This window comes from Labeo rohita, chromosome 21 (genome assembly GCF_022985175.1).
Source record: "Labeo rohita strain BAU-BD-2019 chromosome 21, IGBB_LRoh.1.0, whole genome shotgun sequence".
Taxonomy (NCBI): Eukaryota; Metazoa; Chordata; class Actinopteri; order Cypriniformes; family Cyprinidae; genus Labeo; species Labeo rohita.
In genome coordinates, this window is record NC_066889.1 from 23567034 (window position 1) to 23580227 (window position 13194).

The window sequence follows — 13194 nt, forward strand, 5'->3', positions numbered from 1 at the left end:
AGCCCTTTGAAGCTGCAATTTGGACCTTCAACCCATTGGCTGCCATTTAAGTCCACTATATAGAGAAAAATCCTGTTTCTCAAAAACCTTAATTTCTTTTTGGAAATTTTTATTCTGGAAATGAACTAATCCTTTAATCTGAAGTACTAAAATTACTGAAATCCAAAAAAAAAAAGAAGTTAAAATTGTTCAGAAAATATTTTTAAAGAAACTAATGAAATGACAAAGCACATTAACTAAAACTGAAATAAAAAATATTTTGAAATAAAAAACATTTTGAAAACGTAACCCGTTTTCAAAATCATGTGTTTTCATTCCCCAAAACTCTGTTGGCGTGTAAATGAACAGGCAAAACACATAAAAAGTTTCCTGTTTTTGGCTGAAAACATTGTCAGTACACGGCCCCTAACTGTGCCTCTTTTCCGAAGTGATTACGCAATGCGTGAAAGCGAGTATGCACATTGAGCTAGTGCAAGATGAGCATTTGTGGTTAAAAAGTGTATACATTTGAATTTTTTTTTAGAAAATGGCCAATCGTTTTGCTAGATAAGACCTTTATTCCTCAACTGTGATCATGTAGAGCCCTTTAAAGCTGCACTGAAACCTGCAGTTGAAGCTGCAATTTGGACCTTCAACCCGTTGGCCGCCATTTAAGTCCACTATATGGAGTTTCTCAAAAACCTTAATTTCTTTTCGACTGAACTGAAGAAAGAAAGACATGAACATCTTTAATGACATGAGAGTGAGTAAATTATCAGGAAATTTTTATTCTGGAAATGAACTAATCCTTTAAACTAAAGTACTAAAATTTCTGAAACCAAAAAAAAAGTTAAAACTATTCAGAAAATATTTTAAAAGAAACTAATGAAACGACAAAGCACATTAACTGAAATTTAAATAAACATTTTTAAAAAATGTATAAAACTATAATAGAATATAAATAATACTAAAACAACATTGATTCTTAAACAGTGTTTTTCATTTACTGGTTTCATTATAGTTTATAATTTAGGACAATCTGCATGATACAGGATTCGTTGCAAAATAACCTGCATACAGTTTATAGATTATTTCTGATGGACCCTAAACACCAAAAAACTGTACAGTATGTGGAAAAACGTTTGTGGAAAAGCGACAATGAGATTTTATAATGTCTGTGTGTGTACAGAAATTACTAAAAACTGCAGCATCTCAATACTTGCCTTCTTAAAATAATTTTTTAGGTTAAATACAGTATACGTTTTATAAGGCACTGTTGATTACCGCAGAAAAAAAAAAAAAAACTGTATAATGGTGTCATAATCCACTTACAAGCCCTGTAGTCTATCAATTTTAAGTACGTGTGTTAGTTTTTTTATGGTGGGGCTTCTCAAAATGATTTTCCGTGGTAATTAGAGCGTTAGAGCTTACCTCGTTTTGAACCCAGAACATTCTTTGGAATGAATGGCAGCTTTGTTTTGTTTGTTGGTGGAGAATTAGAGGTTGTGAGTTTGTCTTAACATTTTTAACTACTTGGGAAGCGACCTATTATGAATTCAAATTAAATTCAGCTTAGCAAGTGGAGATGCAAAAAGGACAGAAGTCAAATGTCTTGACCCACAGTCAAATTTCATACAACACAATCAGGGTCCTCATTTAAACCGTCATTAATTCAACATCCTAACACAGTTTTATAAAGATGAATGCAAGCATTCAACTCTTTCAGTGTCTAAATGTCAAGTGTATATGTTACTGTTTGCCCTGTGTTTCTAGATACCGCTGTGCTGCTGTAAGTGTGTCCTGTAAGTCCTGGTATTTTGCCAGCTTGCAGGCTTCCTCTAGTTTGGCCCAGCGGTAATCCTGGTGTTCGTTTGAGAGAATGACCTGTGTGTTCGGGTCACGGAGCTCAGCCAACCAGTAGAGGACCTCTTTGTCTTTTCCCCGGACTTTATAGTACAACCTCTGCAGGAAGCCATCGACCATACGCAGGTGAGCTTTACCTAAACCCGCTTCTTCCTGTGTCTCTCTCAAGGCGGTGGTGAAGTCGTCCTCTCCTGGATCAACATGACCTTATGGGGGAAGGATAATGTTATTCTTTCTTTAACAGTGCTAAGAAATTGAAAATAGCCACACGTCCGTAACTGATTTGCTGCTGATAGGTCATGTAAGTGAACTAGCAGTATTTGTTGCAGCAGTGGTTTTGATTACATTTAGTTTATAAATACTTTACTGACTCATTTTTCTGTGTGTAGAAATAAGCAGTTATGTTGAAAATGAGCTATATTTTTTTTAATTGGGCAGGAGGTAAAGGTAAAGTGAGAAATTGACAGTCAAATGAGTTGAACACAGTAAAAGCATTAGGAGAAGCAGTGAGATGAACCTTTGGGTGGTGTCCAGTGGTGTTCCCCATAGGACGTCTGCAGCAACAGGAACTCTATATTATCAGGGGGAGGTTGCTGGGCCAAACGCCGAAAAATGACAAAACCGCACGCCCGCAATGCCATAACCTGGAAATACACAGTCTAGTAAAGCACAGGCAAATATTATAGTTTGATCATATAAAATGTTTCATTGTGCTTTCTAAATTTAAAAAGATTAAATGTGTGAAGTACAAACAAATACTCAAGTCTTTATCAAACTGATTTATCATTTGAGATGTTTGAGAAGGCCTGTCGTAGCTGACTTTTCTTATTATATAAATGTATATTTATTTTAATGTAAGTATTTTAACATTTTAAACGGTTTCTTAGTGTTTAAAGATGTGTTGCAATGTTTAAGTAGGCCTACATTTTATGTAATTTAAAGGGGTCATCGGATGCAAAGTTCACTTTTTCATGTTGTTTGAACATTAATGTGTGTTGGCAGTGTATGTACAAATCTACCCTATAATGATAAAACAGTCTGATCGTCATTATTTCGATGCCGGAGCAGGGATGTAAGTTAGACAAGAATATCTCAGATTGAGCAATTGAGGTGTTGTGTTGCTGGATGTAATAATGAACATAGTGGTTGTCATTTACTCCTGACATCTGAGCTGCTGAAGATGCAGTGGATTATGTTTGTTTGTGAAGGGAATGTGCCTCCCAATCTACATATATCCATCTATGTTCGCACAAATCATTCCTGATCCAGCTTCACTTACACCAGAAGTGAGTATAAGGGTTTTTTTAATGAATCTTTGCGATCGCCTTTTGTTAGTTAGTGGCTAAATGCTGGTAAATGCGGCTAAAGTAAACAGGCTTGTCACTCCACAGAGAGAAGAGAGGGGCGGGGCAAGCAGAGCTCATTTGCATTTAAAGAAACAATCCCTCAGAATGGGATGGTTTTTGCAGAGCTCATTTTGACAAGGTAAAGGGTGTTGTTTTACACAACCATTGAGAATTTTTAACCAAAGTATATTATAGACTTTTCATTAAGACCCTAAAGAATCATATCAACTTGTGGAAAATGGGCATCCGATGACCCCTTTAAAATATCTGTTTTCTATCTGAATATATTTTAAAATGTAATTTATTCCTGTGATTTCAAAGCTGAATGTTTAGCATCATTACTCCAGTCACATGGTCCTTCGGAAATCATTCTAATATTCTATGATGAATAGAAAGCATTTATCTAAAATAGAAATCTTTTACTATAAATATATCTTTATCATCACTTTAAATTAATTTAAAGCATCCTTGCTAAATAAATGGTATAGTGTATAAAGTTACAAAAGCTTTTAATTTCATATAAATGCTGTATGAATGCTGTAAATGCTTTGAATCTTTCTATTCATCAAAGGATCCTGAAAAAATGTACTCAACTGTTTTAAATAATAATAATAATAATAAATATTTCTTGAACAGCAAATCAGCATATTAGAATGATTTGTGACATGTGACACTGAAGACTGGAGTAATGATGCTGAAAATTCAGTTTTGGTCATGGGATTAAATTAGATTTTAATGTCTATTAAATAGAAAAACATTTTACATCGTAATAATATTTCACATTATTATTTTTTTCTGTATCTTTGATCAAATAAATGCAGGCTTGATGAGCAGAAAAGAATTCTTAAAAAAAAGTTTTTAAAAAATGACTGGTAGTGTAAAATGCCTGATAAAGCACGTGCAACTGTACAGGTTTTACTATGCTTTTTAGTGACATCTTTACAACTCATACATATACCATCATTTACCATATGTATAATACCTGAAACTACTCTTTTATTCTTTGACTTGTAGAAACCCGGCTGAGAAAACCATCTTAAACCAGTCAAAGCTTGTCTTAGCAGGTCTGTTTAGTCGTTAAATAAGTTTTAAAGTCAACATTATTGACATTTTTGACACAGTCATCTCGTGACAATGAAAAACAGGAAACAACATTACACAGACTGGGCTTAACTTAGTTTTCCATGGTTTTCCCAGAGGAAATGTCAACTAGAAGTCTCCTGAATGCACTTTAAGTCGTTTAAATACAAATTGTGGGTTGGAAACACTAATTAATGAACCTGGACTCGCTTATGTGTAACGTGCATGTGTGTCCTACTTCTAAACAAGACCGACGGCTAGCACCATTCATTAGCCGCTCTTAAGCTATGACTTAAGATGAAAACATTTCACTTACGTCTAGCCGGTAATGATCGAATGCTTCTTTTTGTTTAAAACAGATGCGACATAACCTGGCACATTAATAAGCGAACGGCACAAGGAAAATAGCGTATACAGGCTGCTTTCTGTTTTGACGGCGTACGTGCTGCGCAAAGATGATGTTCACGAGTACGCAGCGTAAATCGCTCTCTGATTGGCTCCCTCAGTCGTAATTTAAATAATAGAAGTCTAGATCCTTTTTTGTTTATTATAACAGATATGAAATGTTATTTGATGGGGACGACTTTCAATGTAAAAATGTGTTGAAAAATAATTATTTTGGAATAATATGACATTGCGCGTAATCCTGAATGGATATAGAGGCAAATTGCAATTATATCCAACTTTATGAAAACGTAATTTTGATATCTTAGAAATCGCAATGTATTTATCTGTCAGTTAGTGGTGTGTCATTCAGTTTTTTTACATTAAGCAAAGATAATGGTAAACGCTCTGAGGGGTCCTGATCTGCGGGGCTGATAGGGCTGAAGGCAGCAGTCGGTGTGCTTGAGATAACGCGATCCTCTTCAGAACAAACTTAAAACCATTACATGACGCACGTTTTACAAGATTCACAACGAACAGGAGCAGGACAAGGTAAAACTGCTTAAAATATTTGCTCAGCGATATCCATATATGTAGATATGTAAAAGTAAAATGTTAATTTAAAAATGTAAATGAGATATTGACAAAATATGTGTTAAATACTAAGCGTTTTGTTTTTAGAAAACTAATTTTGTAATTTTGACAGTGTTTGAGAAGGCCTATCGTAGCTATTTTATCTTATCATAATGAAGTTTTTAATATTACATTTGTAATTCTTTTTTTTTTAAATACAGTTTTATATACAATTATACATTACTAAATTTTAATTCTGTATATTTTTATTTTGTATGGTTTATGTGATCTTATACAAACAATAGCATATGGAATTGTGCCAGCAGGCAACTAGGCATATGAATGACATGACTTCTGTTCTGTTTGAGGTTTATAATTTTACATCCTTTATATATACTAGTCAAAAGTTTTTGAACAGTAAGAACTTTATTGTTTTTTAAAGTCTTTTCTGCTCACCAAGCCTGCATTTATTTGATCCAAAGTACAGCAAAAACAAACTTTTAAATAAAAATCTGAATATTTTTTAAAATGTAATTTATTCCTGTGACTTCAACACTGAATGTTTAGCATCATTACTCCAGTCACATGATCCTTCAGAAATCATTATAATATTCTGATTTGCTGCTCAAAAACATTTATTAAACATTTATTATTATTATTATTATTATGTTGAAAACAGCTGAGTAGAATTTTTTCAGGTTTCTTTGATGAATAGAAAATTCAGAAGAACAGCGTTTATCTGAAATAGAAATCTTTTGTAACATTATAAATGTCTTTATCATCACTTCTGATCAATTTAAAGCATACTTGCTAAATAAAAATATGAATTTCTGTAAGAAATGAATAAATAAATTATACTGACTCCAAGCTATTAAATGGTATAGTGTATAATGTTACAAAACCTTTTTATTTTAGATAAATGCTGATCTTTGGATCTTTCTATTCATCAGAGAATCCTGAAAAAAATTTACTCAACTGTTTTACATATTGAATTATCATTAAATAATAATAATAATAATAATAATAAAATGTTTCTCGAACAGCAAATCAGCATATTAGAATGTTTTCTGAAGGATCGTGTGACACTGAAGACTGGAGTAATGATGCTGAAAATTTAGCTTTGAAATCACAGGAATAAATTACATTTTTTAATATATTCAAATAGAAAGCAGTTGTTTTAAACATAAATAAATATTGTAAAAATATTTCTAAGAATTGTACTGTTTTTGCTGTACTTTGGATCAAATAAATTCAGCTCTGGTGAGCAAAAGAGACTTCTTCAAAAAACAATAAAAATCTTACTGTTCAAAAACTTTTGACTGGTAATGTATATGCGAAAGAAAAAATAAAAATACTACTATTTGGATACATTCTTCAAAATCTTCCTTTGTGCTCAATTTAAATTTTTTTAAACAAACACCTGCTAAGTTTTAAAATTAAAAACAAGAACAAACAACCATGCATTTAAATAACCTTCGTTAAGGTAAATGGAATTCATATACCATTATATTTATTATATCATTTTTATATTTGCACAGAAGACATAATTAAAACCGCACCACATCCATGGATAAAAACAAGCCTTCTCGTCTGTATTTCATCGACAAGAAAGAAGATCTCATTCAGGCCAAGAGAACGACTGTGACTCTGGATGGAAGAGACATTCTTATTATATATCATCAAAGAAAATTCTATGCAATGGACCTGCAGTGTTACCGTGAGTAGCATGAAAAGCATCTTTCCTTATTTCTCTGCACTAGAGGGAGACAAAGTAGCAGATTTAGCACTTAGGATGTGTGCCAAGTACAATTCCAGAGGTAAAAGCCCAGATTCAAAAAGGCATTTCCTCAGGTTAGCTCAGTGCATATGTTTATTAATCACTTTTTTTTTTTCTTACAGATGCTGGCAGTAGTTTGGAGCTTGGAGATATTGAGGTAAAGCCATTTCTGCTGACGCAGAACTCATTCAGTGATCCATAGATGCACTTGACACACATTGTTACCTCTCATGTGAACCCTGACCCCGTTTAATGTTTCATGCGCAGGAAATCAACAACAAGCTCTGTATTGTGTGCCCAAAGCACAAGTATAAGATCACTCTGGCTGAAGGCGAGGGGTTATACAAGGGCACCGACCCTGCAGATGAAGTCCCTACTCCACAGTGGTTTTCCAAAGGCATAAAGCAGAGAGTACACAAAGTGACGGAAGTAGACGAAGACATCTTTGTGACGTTGTCCAACTGCCCCGGGAGGGTTGAGTCAGACTATTATCAGACTGAGAAGGGCAGGGCACAACTGAGGAAAGCACAGGAGTTGGAGGATGCGGAAGCAGACGTGAATGCAGATGAAGACGTTTAGTCTGGCAGCAACAGTGAGATGAGAGCTTCGGGGATCCTAAGGGGACTGCATATATTAAGATTGATGATTTCAGAGTCAGTCTGCATGAATAAAACTGCGATTTGACATCATGAATCAAAATAATATCATAGGCCTTTTTTGTGTCAGTGCCAGGATTTCTCTACATCTCTATGATTCGCAGTGATACCTGTGTTTCAGCTCAATTTTGTTGGGTTTTGCAAAAGAAAAAAATCATACATTTTGTAAAAAAAATAAATACTTAAAAGTATTTTTTAATATATTTTGGGTTTTTTTAGTAAGTAGTCACCTTTTCATGCATTTGGCAGATGCTTTTATCCGAAATGACTTGCGCTGCATTTTTCAAGCATATTGACATTGATGTGTCTCCAATAATGTTTAGTTTAGCATGCATTTCAGTTAATTACCAAGCTCATTCTTGCACAAGCATTTAACTTGGCATTTAATTATTATTTCATGGATGAAATATTCTGAAAAGAGACAGTGACCATCAACTCCAAGCATAGTAGAAACAGTAAATGGAAAAGAAATTAGAGTCATGGCATACATTAGATGTCATTCTCAGACTGTCAATAATGATTTATTTGATTTATTTGGCGGCTGTGTGCCAAGAAATCCGTCACAATTGTGCAATTATATGAGGGCCATAGTTGGAATGGTTGTAAAATACAGCTTAGTTTGCACAGTTGAGGTCAAAAGTTTACATACACCTTGCAGAATCTGCAAAATGTTAATTATTTTACCAAAATAAGAGGGGTCATACAAAATCCACTCCACAAGAGAAAATAGTAGATGAATTTTAAAAAATGACTGTTTATAAAAATGTTTGTTTGTTTAGTGATAGTTGTTCATGAGTCCCTTGTTTGTCCTGAACAACAAACTGCCCACTGTTCTTTAGAAAAATCCTTTAGGGTCCCATAAACTCTTTGTGTTGTTTTTTTTGTGTGTGTGTGTGTGTGTGTGTATTTGAACCCTTTCCAGCAATGACTGTATGATTTTGAGATCCATATTTTCACATTGAAGACAGCTGAGAGACTCATATGCAACTATTACAGAAGGTTCAAACGTTTATTGATGCTCCAGAAGGAAAAACTATGCATTAAGAGCCAAGAGGTGAAAACTTCTGAACAGAATGAAGATGTGTACATTTCTTATTTTACCTATATATCATATTTTTATATATATCATATATGATTTAGTATTGCCCTTCAGAAGCTACAGAAGATACTTATATTTTTCCAAGAAGACAAAATAAGTTAAATTTAGCCTGATCTTTAAATTTAAAAAGTTTTCACCTCCATGGCTCTTAACACATCGTGTTTCCTTCTGAAGCATCAGTGAGCGTTTGAACCTTCTGTAATAGTTGCATATGAGTCTCTCAGCTGTCCTCAGTGTGAAAAGATGGATCTCAAAATCATACAGTCATTACTGGAAAGGGTTCAAACACTCAAAAATGCTAAAAAAGCAAAAAAAAACTAAGAATTTGTGGGACCTAAAGAATTTTTCTGAAGAACAGTGGGCAGTTTAACTGTTTAGGACAAACAAGTGACTCATGAACAACTATCACTAAACCAAAAAAAAAAACCACACACACACAGCTGTGGATCATTCAGGTAACAACACAGTATTACGAATCACGAATATGTAAACTTTTGTAAATTCAAAATTTATTTTCTCTTGTGGAACCATATGTAAATGTCTTTTATGTGAAATATCTTTTTCAGGTCAGTACTACATAAAAAAAATAACATGCATTTTGTATAAATTATTTGGTCAAATAATTAACATTTTGCAGATTCTGCAAAGCGTATGTAAACTTTTGACCTAAACTGTATATGTTGTCTAATTGTCTTTAATCTGATATGTTAAAATTGCCATATTAGACAAAGCAAAGTGCAACTCCAGTCCTAGCCTGTTCAGAAATTTGGTAAGATCTTTTAAAAATATATATTTTTAAATTCTCTTATGCTCTCCAAGGCTGCATTTATTTGATCAAAAACACAGTAAAACAGTAATATCGTGAAATATTATTACAGTTTATAATAGCTGTTTTCTAATTTAATGTATTTTAATTTTCTTAATTTTCAGCATCATTACTCCAGTTTTTAGTGTCACACGATTCTTCAGAAATCATACTATTATGCTGATTTGGTGTTTAAGAAACTTTTATTATTATTATTATCCATGTTTAAAGCAGTTGTGCTGCTTAATATTTCTGTTCTGTAAAATACATTTTTAAATGATGCCATAGCATACAGTGGTTTAACAAGTTTATCCATGCACCAGTGTGCTGAGTATGTGAAATGTATTAAAAACGATCCAGAATTATTGATTATGAATTAATTTAGCTGAGAGCAGAATCTCTAATACACTCAAACGGTGCGTGCTTGTTTAACAATACCTATGTTTATCTCTTACTCTTGGAACAAAGAAAAAACTTCGATAAGCATCTCGACTCAGTGTGCACACTAGATAGCCAGATATCCGATTATGCCTTCCCTTCCTACACTGCAGTTACAGACTTAACTAAAAAAAAAAATCGCTGCCAAAGCTCAACGGTACAATTACCGTAATGTAATATCCTCCTTAAACAGGTCCTGTTGTCATTTAATGGCACTGAATGGACTGTTCTTCCCATTTGCAGTGAGAAATAATGTGTGTAGCTTGTGTAAGATCAGAAGTTAGACTTCCCTGTGGAGTGGCTGTGATCTCTAGGCCAAGAATGAGCACGAGGGGCACGTGATTGTGCACTGGAGTAGTAATAAGATTCTGCATAGCAGATGACCTACAGTAATCCATCCTGCCCTTTAACAACAAATGCTCTGAATGGTACGCCAACCAAGCAGCCCTAAAATAGCATATACACCTCTCAGCAGTGCTGGTAAAAAAGTGCCTGTTTTATTATTTATTTCAGCCTGTTGACAAACAGAAATAGTTTCTTTTAGCTTGTAGAACAGATAGGACAGGCAGGATAAATCCTCAGATAACAGTCCTGCATTTTGAAAAAGAATTCTCCTGGTTTGCAAATTAAAAAAAAAAAAACTGGTATTACCTAATATGACTTATTTCCATCACATATCCACTTTATTTTTGCCATAAGAGTGGGCGCGGCTATTTGTAAATTTTATGGATCTGGCTTCCGGTCTCATCTGCCTCCAGCTTTTTTTAGCTGTACAAAAACATTTGGTTTTGCTGCTTGATATTGCAAATTGGTGCGTCTTACCATATTATTTTAACGTGTTATCTTAATTATGAACACACTGGTTTGTAGTGCAAACACTTTTACCGTTTACTGCGCGCCTTCTTCTTATTTCCCAATGAACCGGAAGTCTTACTTCCACGTTGAAGAATGAAGTGGATAGTGTTTTTTCCCCACAAAATGAAGGTCAACTAGAATGCACTTTGAAGCAACTGTATGTAGTTTTGTGTATTTTTACGACTGTTGAGCCCCCTTCAGTTAAATGTCCTAACTACAGTGGATAACATACACGTTGCTGCCTACCGGAAGCAAATCCACCCTTTTCGCGGAATTTCGTACCCGCTCATTAAAAGTTTTGGTTTTAATAACAAATACGTGTTAACTTCACATAAACAAAAGTTTTTAAATACATAAGCTTTTATTCCCCCACAAAAAGTCTATTTTTGTTCTCTGAATTCTAAGTTTACATCTTCTGTTTTTCGTTCTTTCTTTGCCACATAATTAAAAATAAAAAAGGAAACAGATTTTTTTATCTCAGGATTCTGACTTTATTCTTTCAATTGTGGATTTATATCTCACAATTCAGAATTTACTTCAAAGAGATTATCTTGCAAGAAACAAGCTTCTATTCTAACCTTGAAATATTAACTTAGGCATGAAATAATGTCTTCAGAATCATTCATACATGTAAAAATTGATCACAGGAACCATGTCTTTGTGAGTTTGTTTGGTGATTATGGGAAAATACAAGACTTTTTCACTTTACAAATGGTTGCCACAAAATGCACATATTTTGTGAGAAAGTGTGAGAGCAAAACAGCCACTGTTTTTGAAATCAGCACCTCAAAATTTTAAGAAACAAGTGTTGGATTCCATTCAGTATATATTATGTAGGACGGCATAACGAGTGAATTCTGGAAGTTGGGAATACTATATCTGAAGTAAATCCCACTAGGCCAGTAATACAAAATAACAACACCACTCATATCCCAGAACTCAGTAATCTTCCCAAGTATAATGATAAAGCCTTGTCTTTGAGTTAAAAGTGATAGAAGTGGGATTATATTAGACCTGTTATATGGATAAAAAGCTTGTTGTAGTAGAATTAAAATAATCCTTTCAGTAGATCAGGACAGCATGACTGACGGAAATAAGGTGGAATGGGAGCTTTGATTCGCTGCGGCTCAGGAGAGATGATGCTATTTTGGTGATCTCATAGGAGGATCTGAAGGGTGCTGAGGCTTTTTGATGTCATATTGTGGGCAAACAAGGCAAATTAAAATATACACAACACTTGGCTAAAAATAGAAGTGTCAGATTTGCTGAAGTAATAGCTTGTTTATGAATGCCATGTATGGAGTGGAAAGAATAATAGCTTTTATTCTTTGCAGATTAGGTTATAGGGTCAAATGCTATTTTTAAATAGCATTTTCAGCATCAATACATTGCCTCAAGCATTTTTGTACAAAACCAGTGGCTCACTATAAAGGCTCACTAGGGGGCCTCAGTAAACGAAAGACGTTTTAAAGATAAAAAAAAAAAGATTATTTTAAATTCAAATTCATTTTTTCCTCTGTTCAGAGATACCTACTCTAAATAAATGAATATATTGAAAATATATATATTATTGTTTGGGTCAGTAAGTTATTATTTTTTTTAATTCATGCTTTTTCTGGTATTAAATATTGAATATTTGGGTCAGTAAGTTTATTTAAATAAAAAATACTTGGCAAGGATGCATCAAATTAATCAAAAGTGCTGAAAAAATACATAATGGCTTTCATAAAATTATCAAACAAACTGTTTTCAATATTGATAATAAAAATTAGCAAAACTACAATGACTTTTGAAAGATCATGTGACACTGCAGACTAGAGTAATGAGGCTGAAAATTCAGCTTTGCTATCACAGGAATAATTTACATTTTAAAATATATTCATATAGAAAACAGTTAATTAAATTGCAATAATATTTCACAGTATTACTGTTTTTGTACTGCGTTTGTGATCAAATAAATGCAGCCTTGGTTCAAAAACATTAAAAAATTCTCAATATAATATTATATTAAATCATACTGTCTTACCACAGCAGACAGTCTGAAAGAAAACAGCAACCTCCAGTTTAAGTAATAAAGAGTCCAGCACAAACAAAGAGTCTAATCAATGTTTATTTGTTTATATCATGCAATAAATGCCTGTTATTACCTATGCAACCTTTTATTAGAGGATCAGTGTTTTGAAAGCCCATAATATAGAGGTACTAGTTGTATGGGTCAGTATACGCGTCCCACTCACGTCATGCAGTGGTGTCAGCATGCAGCATGTCTAATTAGTGGTGCTTGTGAAAGCAAAGCATAAATATTGTTATCTCACACCCAAGGGCCTCTGGGTGCCCGT

The 13194-nt window shown here is 33.7% G+C and overlaps 2 protein-coding genes across 2 annotated transcripts; one reads left to right on the forward strand and one right to left on the reverse strand.

Annotated features, from left to right (window-relative positions):
- Nucleotides 1–957: 957 nt before the first annotated feature.
- Nucleotides 958–4736, reverse strand: nudt2 (nudix (nucleoside diphosphate linked moiety X)-type motif 2). Its single transcript, XM_051092863.1, has 3 exons — nucleotides 4585–4736; nucleotides 2360–2486; nucleotides 958–2048 (listed from the first exon to the last, which is right to left on the reverse strand). The coding sequence occupies exons 2-3, from the start codon at nucleotides 2481–2483 to the stop codon at nucleotides 1729–1731; spliced, it is 444 nt and encodes a 147-aa protein (XP_050948820.1). The 5' UTR covers nucleotides 2484–2486; nucleotides 4585–4736; the 3' UTR covers nucleotides 958–1728.
- Nucleotides 4737–4863: 127 nt separating this feature from the next.
- Nucleotides 4864–7849, forward strand: rfesd (Rieske (Fe-S) domain containing). The gene is made up of 4 exons (XM_051092862.1): nucleotides 4864–5204; nucleotides 6764–6942; nucleotides 7125–7159; nucleotides 7270–7849. Exons 2-4 carry the CDS (start codon nucleotides 6792–6794, stop codon nucleotides 7579–7581), a joined length of 498 nt encoding a protein of 165 aa, XP_050948819.1. The 5' UTR covers nucleotides 4864–5204; nucleotides 6764–6791; the 3' UTR covers nucleotides 7582–7849.
- Nucleotides 7850–13194: the final 5345 nt, after the last annotated feature.

What these genes read in the sequence shown, in the direction of transcription:
- nudt2 (XM_051092863.1), bottom strand. Translation starts at nt 2,483, where the DNA reads ATGGCATTGCGGGCGTGCGGTTTTGTCATTTTTCGGCGTTTGGCCCAG. An exon ending in CCACTGGACACCACCCAAAG is followed by an intron (nt 2,049 to 2,359) that starts GTTCATCTCACT and finishes TTCCCCCATAAG; the next exon opens with GTCATGTTGATCCAGGAGAG.
- rfesd (XM_051092862.1), top strand. Translation starts at nt 6,792, where the DNA reads ATGGATAAAAACAAGCCTTCTCGTCTGTATTTCATCGACAAGAAAGAA. An exon ending in AATGGACCTGCAGTGTTACC is followed by an intron (nt 6,943 to 7,124) that starts GTGAGTAGCATG and finishes TTTTTCTTACAG; the next exon opens with ATGCTGGCAGTAGTTTGGAG. An exon ending in TGGAGCTTGGAGATATTGAG is followed by an intron (nt 7,160 to 7,269) that starts GTAAAGCCATTT and finishes TTTCATGCGCAG; the next exon opens with GAAATCAACAACAAGCTCTG.